The sequence below is a fragment of the Carcharodon carcharias genome, chromosome 7 (assembly GCF_017639515.1).
Source record: "Carcharodon carcharias isolate sCarCar2 chromosome 7, sCarCar2.pri, whole genome shotgun sequence".
NCBI lineage: Eukaryota > Metazoa > Chordata > Chondrichthyes > Lamniformes > Lamnidae > Carcharodon > Carcharodon carcharias.
This window is the reverse complement of record NC_054473.1, coordinates 78,855,609-78,870,406: the sequence shown is the minus strand read 5'-3', so window position 1 is coordinate 78,870,406 and position 14,798 is coordinate 78,855,609. Positions and strand designations below refer to the sequence as shown.

The following is a 14,798-nucleotide window of genomic DNA, read 5'->3' as shown; positions in this document are numbered from 1 at the left end:
TTAGAATTTTTTGAGGTGGTAACAAGCAGGATAGATAAAGGGAAACCAGTAGATGTAATATATTTAGATTTCTAAAAGGTGTTTGATAAGGTACTGCACATAAGGTTACTTAATAAGATAAGGGCCCATGGTGATGGGAGTAGTATATTAGCATGGATAGAGGATTGGCTAACTAATAGAAGACAGAGAGTTAGGATAAGGGAGGCATTTTCAGGATGGCAACCTGTAACCAGTGGAGTGACGCACAGATCAGTGCTGGGGCCACAATTATTTATAATATATATTAATGACTTAGATGAAGGAAGTAAAAGTACTATTGCCAAGTTTGCGGATGACATAAAAATAGGTGGGAAGGCAAGTGGTGAGGTTGACACAAAGAGTCTACAGAGGAATATAGACAGGTTAAGTGAGTGGGTAAAAACCTGGCAGATGGAATATAATGTGGGAAAATGTGAGGTCATGTATTTTGGCAGGAAGAATAGAGGAGCTGAATATTATTTGAATGGAGAAAGACTCCAGAAAGCTACAGCAGAGAGGGATTTGGGAGTCCTCGTGCATGAATCCCTAAAAACTAACATACAAGTTAACCATTTAATAGGGAAGGCAAATGGAATGTTGGCCTTTATTTCAAAGGGAATGGAGTATAAAAATTGGGAAGTCTTGCTAAAACTATACAAGGCACTAGTTAGACGACACCTGGAATACTGTAAACAGTTTTGGTCCCCTTATCTGAGGAAAGATATACTAGCATTGGAGGCAGTCCAGAGAAGGTTCACAAGTTTGATCCTGGGTATGGGGGCGATTTTCTTATGAGGAGAAGTTGAGTAGGTTGGGCCTGTACTCATTGGAGTTTAGAAGAATGAGAGGTGACCTTATTGAAACATATAAGATTCTTAGGAGGCTTGACAGGGTAGATGCTGAGAGGTTGTTTCCCCTTGTGAGAGAGTCTAGGACCAGAGGGCATAGTCCTAGAGTAAGGGGTCGCCCATTTAAGACATAGATGAGGAGGAATTTCTTCTCTCAGAAGGTAGTGGAATTCTTTCCCGCAGAAGGCTGGGTCGTTAAGTATATTCAAGGCTGAGATAGACAGATTTTTAATCAGTAAGGGAATCAAGGATATGGGGACAAGGCAGGAAAGTGGAGTTGAGGATTATTAGTTTAGCCATGATCTCATTGAATGGTGGAGCAGACTTGATGGGCCGAATGGCTTACTTCTGCTCCTACATCTTACGGTCTAAGAAACTGTATTACTATCAACAGTGATATTGAACTAGATTTTGCAGGTAGGCCCGAGGATCTGACGTGGGCCCAGAATTGGATGTTGCCGCTGCTTGCGAGTTTAGCAACCAGGAGGAAGTAATCTTGAGGTGATTGGCCAGTTAACTGCCAGGAAGTTGTGGACCGACCTGTTAAGAAGCAGAGGTGGCCAGTGAAGTGGCAGATCGCTGCTGGAGGAGGTGGCCAGTACTCTTTGAATATTTCTGCTGCATTGAACAACCCTGCTATCAACAACCCTGCTGCTTTGAATAATCATGCTGCCATCAATTAGAGGCCTTAGGAAGAAGGTGCCTGAAGGTATCCCAAGTCGAGACACTGTTCAGTGATGTCTCTCTGTAGATTCTCTTCTAGGCTCCTTGGGAAGCCGCCTTCCCCAGGGACCATAGGAGGAGACCTGATGAAGTTAGCTTGGAACATAGGAATGTAGGAGCAGGAGTAGGGCATTCAGCCCATCAGAGTGATGACATGCTGGCAGGGGAGCTTCAAGGTGGCATGGCAACGATCGATCTGCTGCCCTCTGTGCTCTACGCGCCTCCTTGCTATGGAAGATTAGACCGAGTGGTGCCAAATGTGATATAGGCAGCATTTGGCCAAGGGCAGTGGGGGGAGGGGACAGGCCTAGCATCTTTGTGTGAGTGTTCGGCAGCAGCGAGGTGAGGAGGCACTGGAGCCCTGCAATGTCCCACTCTGGTTAGGGTGGGCCGGCCACGAAGAGATTCCAGGTACAAATAGCACTAATCAATGCCCTTCTCTCCTTTTCTGGGAAGAATGCACATAATACCGCTGAATGGGTGAGGTCTGGCTCAGGGCCAGGCCAGTTGGCAATTCTCAGCTGCTTTGAGCAGGAGGCCCTAGAGTTGGAGAGGCACCATACACCCAGGTCCACCAGTGGCGGTGAGGCTGGGTGCCACGGGCAGGTATGTATACCCAGTAGTGAGATCATTATTGTTCCTCCAACAGCCATGGCAGTGCTGAATGTTCAGTGATTGAAGTTTGTAACATGGCTTGACCATTGCTTATGGAAGGATGAGTGCATAATGATCTAGGGGACGAGGATACACATGACATTGTCTCTATGTTAACTGATCCAATGTCCTTGTTCTTCCTTTCGGCATCAGTGGAGCAGGGCCAGGAGGAGGAGGCACAGGAACCCCCCCTCACACCTGAGGGCCCTGAAATCTCGGACTCACCAGCGTCATGCCATCTCTGCCAGGCAGGCACCAGCAAAGATTCTAGCACCTCAGTGGGAATTAGAACATTAGCTAGTGTCCCGCGGCACAGCAGTGAGGCACTTCACAGTTGCTGGAGGAGCTGGTAGAGACAGAGTGTGCCAATGGCGCCAGCAGTTAGAGGACTGCAGGGGACCAGGCACATGCTCAGTCGGTGGCTGTTGATGTCCCTCTGAAGTCATCCGCGATGCAGCAAATGCAGGAAAGGCAGCAGGGTGTGCAGGAGCATCTGATGGAGATACACAAGGCTGTGCTTGGCTTGGTGTCCGTGGTGGAGGAGACTACACAGACTGTCGCCAATGCAATGAGCTACATGACCGAGCACCATGCGTCCTCCAGGGAGAGAGTGACGGCTCTCATGGAGAGGCTGCTCCAGGAGACCAATCATGGCTTCCTGGGGATGCGCTTGGACCATCAAGCCCTCACATCGGCATTGACCTCAGCTGGTCAGTGCCAGTGTGGGAGATGGTTTGGGCACCAAGTTTCCCAGCTTGGTGTCCATCCATCCACGGTGAGCCAGGATCCTTGTGGTACCCCACTAGTAATAGCCTGCATTCCTGAGAATGACCCATTTACTCTTAATACCTTTTTTCACTCTGTTAACCAATTCTCAATTCATACCAGTACATTCCCTCCAATCTCAAGTGCTCTAATTTTGTTGACTAACCTCTTGTGTGGGTCCTTATCAAAAGCCTTCTGAAAATCCAAATACATCACATCCGCTGGTTCTCCTTTATCTATACTAAAAGTAACATCCTCAAGAAACTCTAACAGGTTTGTCAACCATGATTTCCCTTTCACAAATGCATGTTGACTCTGCCCAATCATATTATTTTATAAGTATCTAGTTATCACATCTTCTATAATAGATTCTAACATTTATCCTACTACTGACATCAAACTAACGGGTCTGTAGTTCTCCGTTTTCTCTCTCCCTCTCTTAAATAGTGGGGTTACATTTGCTATTTTCGAGTCTGCAGGAACCTTTCCAGAATCTGTAGAATATTGAAAGCTAACCACAAACGCATCCACTATCCCTCTAGCTACTTCCTTCAACATTCTGGGGTGTAGCTCATCAGCTCCTTGGATCTTGGATGGAGACCACAGAGGAGGTGATCAGCCATGGGGTCATCTGTAGAACCTGGCTGTAGTGCCGCAAGCGGGTGAACTTATTCGTTCAGCCAAGCTGAATGCTTCACACCTTGTTTCCCTTCGGCCTTTGCGTGGCATAAGTGAGGGTGATGTAGTTGGAGAGGGAACATCCACCCAGTCAGTAGCAATGGGGTCAGATAGCAGCATATGATGTCAGAAGCATGGCTTCATCTTCGTCAACAGGCACTTGTCTGTCAGTGCAGACTGTAGCAAGATTGCTCCAGAGTGGCCACATGTGCCTCAACAAGAACTGCTAGTTTGCTTATAGCTTAGGTGCTGTGCTTGCCTTTGTCAGGTAACTAACATTGTTCATCTTTGTTCTGCTGCAAAAGAAAAGTCATAGTGCAAAGGAAAGGCCCAGATTGGCTACAGGGTCTCTTTCTTGGCTATCTTGACACCAGTGGAGTAGGGAACCTTGGGATTGGTAGGACAGCATATTGAGGTTCTGAAGCTCTTTGGTTCCTATGCACTTTTGGAAAATTCAAAATACCCCTTAAAATAGCTTCCAATTGGCAATTAACTGCCTTAAATATCTTCTTGCCACATTGAAGCATGCTGTCCTCCCACCATGCCGTATGACCCTTAGAAAATTTGGATTTGGCATGAAGATGCTGCACTTCCCTTACGGCATCTTCCATCATGATATTCCGCACCATTCCCCCTTCACCCCCCCCCCACCCAACTCTGCACCTGTCTTTAAAGGACTCAAAAAATTCCAGCCTTTGTGATAATACTAGGTGCAACCTTGTAGAATGCACAAGGAGAGATCAGAAAGGTGAGGGAAGAGAGAGATCTGATGGAAATTGATCACTAGCCACTCTCACATATCACCTTTAGAATGGTACAGAGTTCTCAGGTTGGAGATTATGGACTGCGTAGGGAGTAGAAAAGGGAAAATTTAATTTTTCTTAGCATAAATGGAGGTCAACTTGCTTCAACTCTGGATGTTAATTGTATATTAATTGTGTGTAAGTGGAGGGCATTATCTGGGGATTCACATTGCAAAATAAATAGACACAGACTGAAATTGTGGCTGTTGGTAATGAGGTGAATGGTTGCAATGTGTAGCTTTGTAAATAAATACCTGTAAAAATGTGTAAAGATTGGCTCTAGTTCTATCCTTCATCAACTGGACTTCTGGATTATAATAGCTAACGCGTTTGTTTGACGTGACCAGGTACATGATCCCCAAAAGCCATATGAGAAAGCTACAGGGCACATTGGAAGTAACTGATAAGGAAAACACCAGGAAGTTCACCTCTGTAACATCGTTTTTGTTCAGGGACTTCAGACTGGCCAAAGCTGCATCCAGAGCAGGCAGTGCCTCATCTAAATCTTTTTGAGCATCGTCAGCAATTGACTGGGCTACATCTGCCTTTGTTGAAGCCTTTGCTTCCTCTTCACTGACGGCCTTTCGTGTTTCCTCTGCAATAGCAGTATCAACCTGGAACACAAGAGGCTTATCAGCAACAGCGTGTAAGTAAACAAAAGTTCTACAAATCCGAATATCAGTAAATATAGGCCTTACCTGCAAGTTTTCACAAAAAGTCAATAAAATTCCTGATGAAGTAACAACAGTGTGCAATTCATGCAATAACTCTCATTAAATTTTGAGTTATCTACTAGTTTGTACAGTGTGAAAAATGAACTAATCAGCATAACGATCACATTAACATGAATAAAAACAAAAAAACTGCGGATGCTGGAAATCCAAAACAAAAACAGAATTACCTGGAAAAACTCAGCAGATCTGGCAGCATTGGCGGAGAAGAAAAGAGTTGACGTTTCGAGTCCTCATGTCCTCAGTTAACATGAATGCTGCTTATTTTGAAGAGAAACAATGCAGTCATCACAGCATCTGCTATTGTTGAAATAGTTAGATTCAGTATGGCACTTTCATTGATTATCCTTCAAGTGGATTAGGTCAAGAGGATCTCAGTGGGCCTTTTAAAACTTTGAAAGGCTTCTGCAGTAAATCTTTGAATGTCATCTGAAACTCACCTCTCTGTTGCACTTTAAGTTACACAGGACCACTGTTGCTGGGTCAAAATTGTGGAACTTCCTAACAGCATTTTGAGTGAACCTACATCATGTGGGCCATAGTGGTTCAAGAAGGCAGCTAACCATCACCTTCTCAAGGGCATTTAGGGATAGGTATTAAATGCTGGTCTAGCCAGCAACGTGCTTGTCCTGTTAAAGAATAAAAAGGTCAGTATGGTGCTCCTGGCCCATTCCTCAGTAATGTTTGAACAAGTAGTTAGTGAGGGTGAATGATACCTTAGGGTGAGTTTTAATTTCATCGATCCAGCAGAAACTGCTGCAACTGGAGTTAGAATCCTAGCATTAGACTTACGGCTGGAATTCTGCCCTGTTGCCATTTTCCCATCAATTTCAAAGGTGGATTTGGTGCCCTTCTGACTCAGGCAAGATCCTCAAGGGTACATTTAAATTGGGATCCCGTGACCTGCACTGAACCCAAAGCCATTTTAGGGTCTTACCGAGGCAAAGTGTCTGCTGGGACGCTGATTAGTAAAACCCAAAATGTGGTGTGGAAGAATCAGGGGCCTTTCAAGTTAAGTGAAAAGCTTATTTTTGTGGGGCTAGGCTGCTGCTTTGAGTTCTCCCTCCAATTCCACGACTGTAAACCTCCCTAGATCACCATGTTGCTAGCTGAGTGGCCACTATTCTGCTTGATATTGTGCCAGCTCAAAGCTGGAGAGTTCCACTGGGGCATCCGTTTGGGGTGGGCAACACAGTGGCTCCAGGTTAATGAGGCTCGATCCTCAAAATGGGTTGGGCCTCCCACTGTAATATAGCACATCTCTATTACTGTTTTAGCCCACCTGCTGCTGAAACACTGATCCATGCTTTCGTTACATAGAAACATAGAAAATAGGAGAAGGAGTAGGCCATTCGGCCCTTCAAGCCTGCTTTGCCATTCATTATGAACAAGGCTGATAATCCAACTTAATAGCCTGCTCCTGCTTTCTCCCCATATCCTTTGATCGCTTTCGCCCCAAGAGCTATATCTAACTCCTTGAAAACATACAATGTTTTGGCCTCAACTACTTTCTGTGGTAGCGAATTCCACAGGTTCACCACTCTCTGAGTGAAGAAATTTCTCCTCATCTCAGTCCTAAATGGTCTACCCTGTATCCTCAGACTATGACCCCTGGTTCTTACTCCCCCACCATCTTTCCTGCATCTACCCTGTCTAGTCCTGTTAGAATTTTATAGGTTTCTATGAGATCCCCCCTCATTCTACTGAACTCCAGCGAATATAATCCTAATTGACTCAATCTCTCCTCATATGTCAGTCCCGCCATCCCAGGAATCAGTCTGGTAAACCTTCGCTGCACTCCCTCTATAGCAAGAACATCGTTCCTCAGATAAGGAGACCAAAACTGCACACAATATTCCAAGTGTGGTCTCATCAAGGCCCTGTATAATTGCAGCAATTACCTCCAGACTTGACTATTCCAAAGTTCTGTTGGGCAGCATCCTAACTTCCATCCTCTGTAAACTTGATCTCATCAAAAACTCTGCTGTTGGTATGCTAACTTGCAGCAAATTTTGTTCACCCATCACTCCTGTGCTTGCCAACTTACATTGGCTCCCAGTCCACTAAGGCCTTGAATTTAAAATTCTCACCCTTGTATTCAAATCCCTCAGTGGCCTTGTCTCTCTCAATCCCTTCAACCTCCTCCAGCTCTACGACTCTCCATGAACACTGCTCTTCTCCTATTCTGACCTCATCGTGCATCCACATTTTAATCACTCCACCATTGGTAGCCTTGTCTTCAGCTGCCTGTGCCTAAGCTATACAATTCCTTCCCTAAACCTCTCCACCTCCCAACCTTTCTCTCCACCTTTACACAAGTCCTTAATACATATCCCTTTGACTATGCTTTTGATCACCTGTCCGATGTCTCCTTATGTGGCCCAGTGTCAAACTTTGTCCGACTACGTTCCTGTGAAGCCTTGGGGACATTTTACTGTGTTAAAGATGCTCTATAAATGCAATTTATTTTATCACTGTTGTTAACCTTTCCTCATAACAAAGATTTCTGATGGCCACAATAATCATGTTTTACTGGCTTCTGTACCCTCTCATAGGCAATAACATTGTTGTGGATAAGAGGCTAGAAATGCACACAGTACCTCAAATGGAATGGCAACAATGTCTGACACACAAACAAGCCAACTCTTTTCTGGTTAGATTCCATTTTCAATCAAACAAAAAAAAAATTTAATTCTCTAAATTTAGAGACCTTAAAAGTGGTGCCAGACATCCATCTTGATTCTTATGCACACCATTTTTGAATTCATCTGTTTAAAATCCAGACGTCACCCAATTAAGAAACAATTAACCATTTGTATGCTAGCTTGGCACTTCTTAAGCAGTTAATGAACTTTTTTAATTGGCAGAAATGACAAAACTGTCCTCAAACTACCTGAGGAGCGGCAGGTTACTGAAGAACACTGGAGAAAGCAATGTCAGGATGAAAATTTTGGGAAGCCCAACACATTACCTAGGTTTCCTACCCGACAACCTGCTCACTCCTATGTGATGTCCTCTAAATCCTCAGCTGGGAGGGGTAAATAATACCAAACAGCTGAGATTAAATTGGAGCAGTTCCCTCAGAATTCCAAAATAAATTTGAAAACAAAGGACTGATAAAATAAACAGTTTATCGTCTCCTTAGCTTTTTTTCAAGAGATAGTAGGTCTGAACTAATAGATTTTGAATTTATTTCCGACAATTGTGTCCGTGATATTCTGTACAGAGAATTTGATTTGTTATAGTCCTACTTCGAATTGAGGGGATGTTGTGTTGGGAGAGTGACATTTACTGAGACTTTATCAGATGATCTATGAAAAAGTTGATCTGCGTACAAAAAATCCCACTGAACAATGAATAACTTAAGTTCCATTAGTATAAATGACCCTGAGGGGTACTAGTGGCAGTCAGTTTAATGTTTCCACCTGATTTACATCTGCCACTGAAGACTTTCGATGTTAACTAATAGCTGTGGCCAATCTGGCCCTTCTTTCATAGTGTTTACTCAAACTCTGACTGGAGATGTCACAATTTTCTCTTGTTGATGGCGGGAGCAGGAACCAATGATAATGTGATGGGAAGAGATGAAAATAATATTGGGGGCTGTAACTATGTCATCTAGCCCCAAATTAACATATACAAAAACAAATTACATTTATATAGTTTCTTTAACATTGCAAAGTATCCCAAACATTACAGAGAATCACTTGCAATGGCTTCTCTTTCTGCTCCTACACCATTGCTGCTTATGTCCTCCAAGGGTCTATCCTTGGCCCCCTCTTATTTCTCATCTACGTATTCCTCCTCCTCAACATCAACCAAAGACACAGCATTAGTTTTCACGTGTGCTGATGACACCCAGCCCTACTTCACCACTACCTCTCTCAAAATCCTCCATTGTTGATAAATGATCAGGCTGCTTATCTGACATCTAGTACTGGACAAACATAAATTGCCTCCAATTAAATATTAGGAAGGCTGAAGCCTTTGTTTTTTGTCCCCACTCCAAACTCTGTTCCCTAGCTACCAACTCCATCCCTCTCCCTGGCAACTGTCTGAGTTTAAGCCAGTTTTTTTTGCAACCTTGGTGTCACATTTAATCCCTAGTTAAACTACTGACCTCATATTTGTGCCATCACTAAGACCATCTATTTCCATCTCCATAACACTGCCTGCCTTTGCCCCATTTTAGCTCAGTGCTGCTGAGATCCTTTCATGCTTTAATTTTTCATGCTTTCATTACCTCTAGACTTGACTATTCCAAATGCACTCCTGGCTGGTCTACCATATTGTACCCTCCGTAAACTTGAGGTTATCCAAAACTCTGCTGCTGTGTCTTAACTCACATCAAGTTCTGTTGCCCCATCACTCCTGTGTTCACTGACCTAAATTGGTTCTCAACCAAGCAACGCCTTGACTTTAAAATTCTCACCCTTGTTTTTAAATCCCTCTATGGTCTCACCCCACGCTATCTCTATAATCTCCTCCAGCCCCACAATCCTCCAAGTTATGTACACCTTGCTGCCTTTCTACCTAGTTTTCTTCCTTTAAGACACTTTTTAAAACTTTCCTCCTTAACTAAGCTTTTGGTTATCTGACTAATATCTCCTTAGGTGAATCAGTGTCATATTTTGTTCTATAATGCTCCTGTGAAGTGCCTTGGGATGATTCATTAGTTAAAGGCACTATAAATATAAGTTTTATTGTTACCAGACAAAAATCGATACTGAACCAGAGATATTAGGAGGGAGTGACTAAAAGTTTGGCAAAAGAGGCGGACTTTTATCAAGTTCGCGTTGGATGAGAGGGACATAAAGACCTGAATTTTTCACTCGGTGGGCGTGCGGTATCGGCGGGCTCAAGTGGACGGGAAATGGACCCCCAACCACGATCAGCCAATTAGCGGCCAGCCAGCATGAAACATGCACTGAGAAAGGCTCAGCACTGCCGGTGGGGGCGGGAAGAGGGCGAGCGCCGATGTCACCGTGGATGTTAGTGAGTGCTTCCAGTGAGCTATCTGAAGTCAGATAGCTGCCTCAGGGAGCTGCAGACATCCACAGAATAAACAAAACAACAAAAATGCTGCAAAATCAAGCACCTGAAATACCTCATTAAAAAAAAAGTCCCCAGATATCTCTTTTTATTTTACTTCCCCATGGAGATTTCATCCCACCCTGGATCGCAGTTTGAGCAAAAATGTAAAGGCTGCCTGGCCAATTGGCCCGTCCGCCAACCATAAAAGTGTACGGTCCACAAAAAATTGCTTTCAGTTGCCTCCTTAATGGGCTTAATTGCCTGCTTAATTGTTGACAGGCATGCTTCCAACTACTGCGCATGTCCGCCGAACGAGATTTTATTTACAAAAATGGAGCATCACAAGTTTGCTTCTTCCAGGTGAAGACAGTAGAAAGTTGTTCAACACATGCTGCGTTTCCATTTCACACTACATTGGAATGCATTCTTGCTCCTTTTGTAATTTAGTCCAGCTTGACAAAGCCGATATCTTTAGTGTATTGTCTGAAGCACTGGCGGCACACGTTGAGGCCATATTTCCGGATCAGGCCGTGTCGGTTCGCACAGACTCGGCATGAGCGGGAGCCCTGGCCGAATTTCCTAGGGTGGGACCAGTAAAGCTGCTGATGACCCATGGCGGCCAGACAGAGAGAGAGAGAGCTCCGCCGAACGAGATATCACACTATTTTGTGTCTGGAAGGGTCAGGCAAACGCCTGCCTATGGGTCATTAAATTCTGGCCAAAAAGTTGAATGCCAAATGCGGGAGAAATGAGGGAGGTTGTACAAGAAGAAACAAAAATTGGAGGAATGCAGAATTCCTGGAGGGTTGAAGAAGTTACAGATACTGTAAGGGACAAGACATGCGGGGATTTAAACACAAGGATAAAATTTTAAATTTTAAGGTTTGGAGTTCTAGGATCAAACATGGGGCATTAAGGACAGGAATGATGGGTGAGCAGGTCATGGTTTGGGATAGGATATGGGCAACCCTGTTCTTGATAAACAAGTTTATATCCCTGAGACTCTCACAGGTTGCTGATGGGAACTCTGGCCCTGAGGATCAAAGTTTTCTCAAAAATCAGAACGGACTAAACTTGGTGAATCTTTGACACTTCAATTTTCCTCCCAATTTTTGTCCCACTACTACTGCAACTGTCTCTTTTATGTCCTTATTCTCCATATTAAATTATTTTACCCTAAACCTCATGTTATTTGCAATTGCAGGCTACATAGAACGTATTGACTATTTACTAGCCTGATTGTAGGCACTGTACCTGCGCTCCTGTAAAACAGTAACCAAACTAGTCAACTTAACTCAATTATATTGTAAGTCTAAAGTTTAAGGGTGATTCCTGACTGATTCCCACTAAGGACTCCCTGCTAAGAGTATGGAATTGATCTTACACTGTCCATTGGTGATCAATGTTCTTGTCAATATATCCTGCATTATTATGCTGACTGCAAAGGTGGTACTTTCAGGCTATGAGCAAAGTAAGTAGTAGCAATAGTAATACTAGTAGTACAGATTAAAAAGAAAACAAAACTGCAAATGTTAAGAAAAAAAATTCTGGAAATACAGAACAAGCAAAAAAGATTTTCTGCATTCAAGAAGGGGCTGGATCAGTTGTTGATTGAGGTAAAGATCATATCAATTAAAACTGACTTTACAGAGAACACTTAGTTCATATCATTTTCCTGACTGGTTTTGATCACTTGAGAGGGTTGGGGGGAATTTTCCAGGTACCCTCTCTTTCAATCCCCAAAAATTTTCTCTCTGTTTTTTTCATATCCCAAAGGATTATTACATGGCTGCAAGGAAGTGTTTAGTCATGATCCTTCAACCACAATGCTGCACAGTAGGCTCGATTAACAATTTGGCCTTTTTCTGCCTGTCAATTTAGTATGTATTCATATTAATCTTTCTGGAAACAAATCCCTTGTCAGCATAGGAGTATTTTCTCTTCAGATGCTGTATATTTCTGTATTTTCTGTTTTAACTTTAGATGATATCCACCATCATATTAAATTTGCTGTACCTTTATTTTTTCCATGGTTGTTATAGTATCTTGTGTTGCCTCCTCTAGAAGGGGTCTCATTGATTCCAACTCTTCCTGCATTCTAGCCACATCCTCTGCAGTGCGCAGAAGCTACAGCAGAAAAAAGTAGTTTTAGGAAATATTTCACTGAATGGCATACAGATTGAAAAATGTGTCAGCATAAACCGTCAGTGATCTAAATTTAATGCTTTGGTGTTGAAATATTGTTCCCTGAGCAATCATACTGAGCACTGAAGTGATTGTAAACCTATTCTTAACCTGAATTCAGGTCTGTAAAATCTTGGACAGAACAGAACTTGTCTCACACATTCAGGGGACTAATAATTTACATGGTCTGGGAAAGCCACAGGCTGTAGGCTCAGGCTTAGGCCCATCAGCTAGCTTATCTTTTTGCCAGTGGCCTCAAGATGAAGGTTTTTCAGGGCTGCAGCAGCATGTCTGGCCTTGCACATATGCAGACTGGAGTGCAATATCCTGGGGAAGGGGTGGGGGAAAAGAAGGAAAAGCTTTGTCTGCAATTCTTTGTCCGATGATCCAGGACAAGTATAGCGCCATGTTTTTCTGGGTATTCTGCTATGTGGCGTCCAGCAAGCCAGCATGCTTGCTAGTACCCTGCTGTGATCAGCTAACACAACACTGACCATGAAACAAACCTAGCACCTTGCTGCTGATTATGACTCCAATACTATCAAACCCAACTAACAGAGTGATGGGGAGCTTAAGGTTACATATTTAACAGTTTGCCATAGCACTATGTATGACATTGAGTACATCACCTTGTCCAGGCCACCTTTCATCCTGTTTCTATCAGTTTTCAGCATATGTATCTTCGTACCAATCAGCACAGAGAAGAGGCTGAGCAAATCCAGGTAACTCTTGGGTGTGATGTAGTTGTATCTGGAAAGCTCACTCCGATACTGCAGGGACTTCTTTGCAACAGTTTGGTGAATAGAGACAAACATCTTGACCTTGGGGGAAGAAGTGAAGAAAGCTAAGTTTTGCATGCAGATTTAAACAAGAAGTTGCAGAGCATAAATTTGAAGATCCCAACAATTGAAGCCTCACCAGAGCAGTCATGACATCTGGCCTGGTCTCGAGCTCCGGCAGCTCCCCTAGGTAGTTATTAGCAACAGACATGAGTGCTTCAGTTGGCCATTCATTAAACCAGTCAATGGTACAGCATGTTACAAGGGATGGGAACTGGCGCAGGCGAGCCCTGAACACTTCTCCAATTGGGCTGGGGGCATGAAAACACAGCAGATTCTGATCAAAATTACATACACAAAAGATCACATGTAGCCTTTTGTCATGCAGTGTTCAGTTAATTACATAACCAAGGAGTGTGATTTACCAAAAACCAGATTACCAAAACAGTTGATTGGTCACTTTGATGGGTGACTTACATCCTGGTATTCCAGATTAGCTCACAAACTATTTATGGATGTTAATAAGTCACAGAGCTAAAAATTGATTACAAGTTGATGTAACATAGAAATATTCCTATCAGCACTATAAGTGAATCTACACCAGAGGCATCTCACCATCACCTTCTCAAAGACAATTAGGGATGAGCAACAAATATTGGACTTGCCAGCAATGCTCACATCCAATGTAAGAATAAAACAAAATAGACGTGCCAATCAGTCTGGCTATTTAGGGTGGCAGTGCTACAAAACAACCAAGCTCACTTGTATAAAAGTTATGATCAAGAAGTACGTTTTGGGTTTCCACAGCTTCCCTCAAGGCTGGAGAAAGGTCCTACAGATCAGCAATGTTAAGACCATGTTGTTGACTTACATGGGTAGGCTGGCAGCTCAGCCATCTGTGGGCAGAAAGAAATGGTGTGTGGCAATACCCTTTAAGATTGTTCTGTACCACCTTATTTGCTAACAGCATTGTCACCAAAGTTGGGGACATCAGATATTGCGTTGTTGGGAGGCAAATTAAATTACTGAAAGAATAAACGGGCTCAGGAAGAAAGCTTTGAGAGAGAGAGAAGAAACCAGCTCCTGTGAATTTAGCAGTGTGGCTTTGAACAAGGTTCCCTTTTTAAAATTCTTTCATGGTATATGGGCCTCACTAGCAAGAGCCCATTCCTAATTGCTCCTAAGAAGGTGGTGGTGAGCTGCTGTCTTGAAGCATTGCAGTCCATCTGGTGTAGGTATGTTCACAGTGCTATCAGGCAGACAGTACCAGGATTTTGATCCAGCAACACTGAAGGAACAGCATTATGTTTCCAAGTAAGGATAGTGTGTGATTTGGAGGGGAACTTCCAAATACTCGTGTTCCCATGTGCCTGCTGCCTTTGTTCTTCTGGATGGTAGAGGACACGGGTTTGGAAAGCTGATCAAGCGGGCTGCTTTGCCCTGAATGATACTGAGTTTCTCTTGTCGAAGCTGCACTCTCCATCACACTCCTAACAGACTTTGGGGAGTCAGGAGGTGAGATGCTTGTCACAGAATTCCCAGCTTCTAACTTCCTTTTGCAGTCACAGTATTTATTTGGCA

The 14,798-nt window shown here is 43.5% G+C and overlaps 2 protein-coding genes across 2 annotated transcripts in view; both read right to left on the bottom strand.

The window, feature by feature from the left end:
* The window catches only part of dnah1 (dynein, axonemal, heavy chain 1), a 524,711-nt gene that overhangs the window by 121,511 nt on the left and 388,402 nt on the right, over positions 1-14,798 (bottom strand). Inside the window, exons 50-53 of the mRNA XM_041191637.1 lie at positions 13,357-13,528; positions 13,068-13,259; positions 12,271-12,381; positions 4,918-5,103 (exon numbers count right to left, since the gene is read on the bottom strand). Coding sequence (XP_041047571.1) covers positions 4,918-5,103; positions 12,271-12,381; positions 13,068-13,259; positions 13,357-13,528 — 661 coding nt within the window. The remainder of the gene's footprint in view (positions 1-4,917; positions 5,104-12,270; positions 12,382-13,067; positions 13,260-13,356; positions 13,529-14,798) is intronic.
* On the bottom strand, positions 10,600-10,891 carry LOC121279848 (40S ribosomal protein S29-like). Its single transcript, XM_041191302.1, has one exon. It carries the CDS (start codon positions 10,866-10,868, stop codon positions 10,698-10,700), a length of 171 nt encoding a protein of 56 aa, XP_041047236.1. The 5' UTR covers positions 10,869-10,891; the 3' UTR covers positions 10,600-10,697.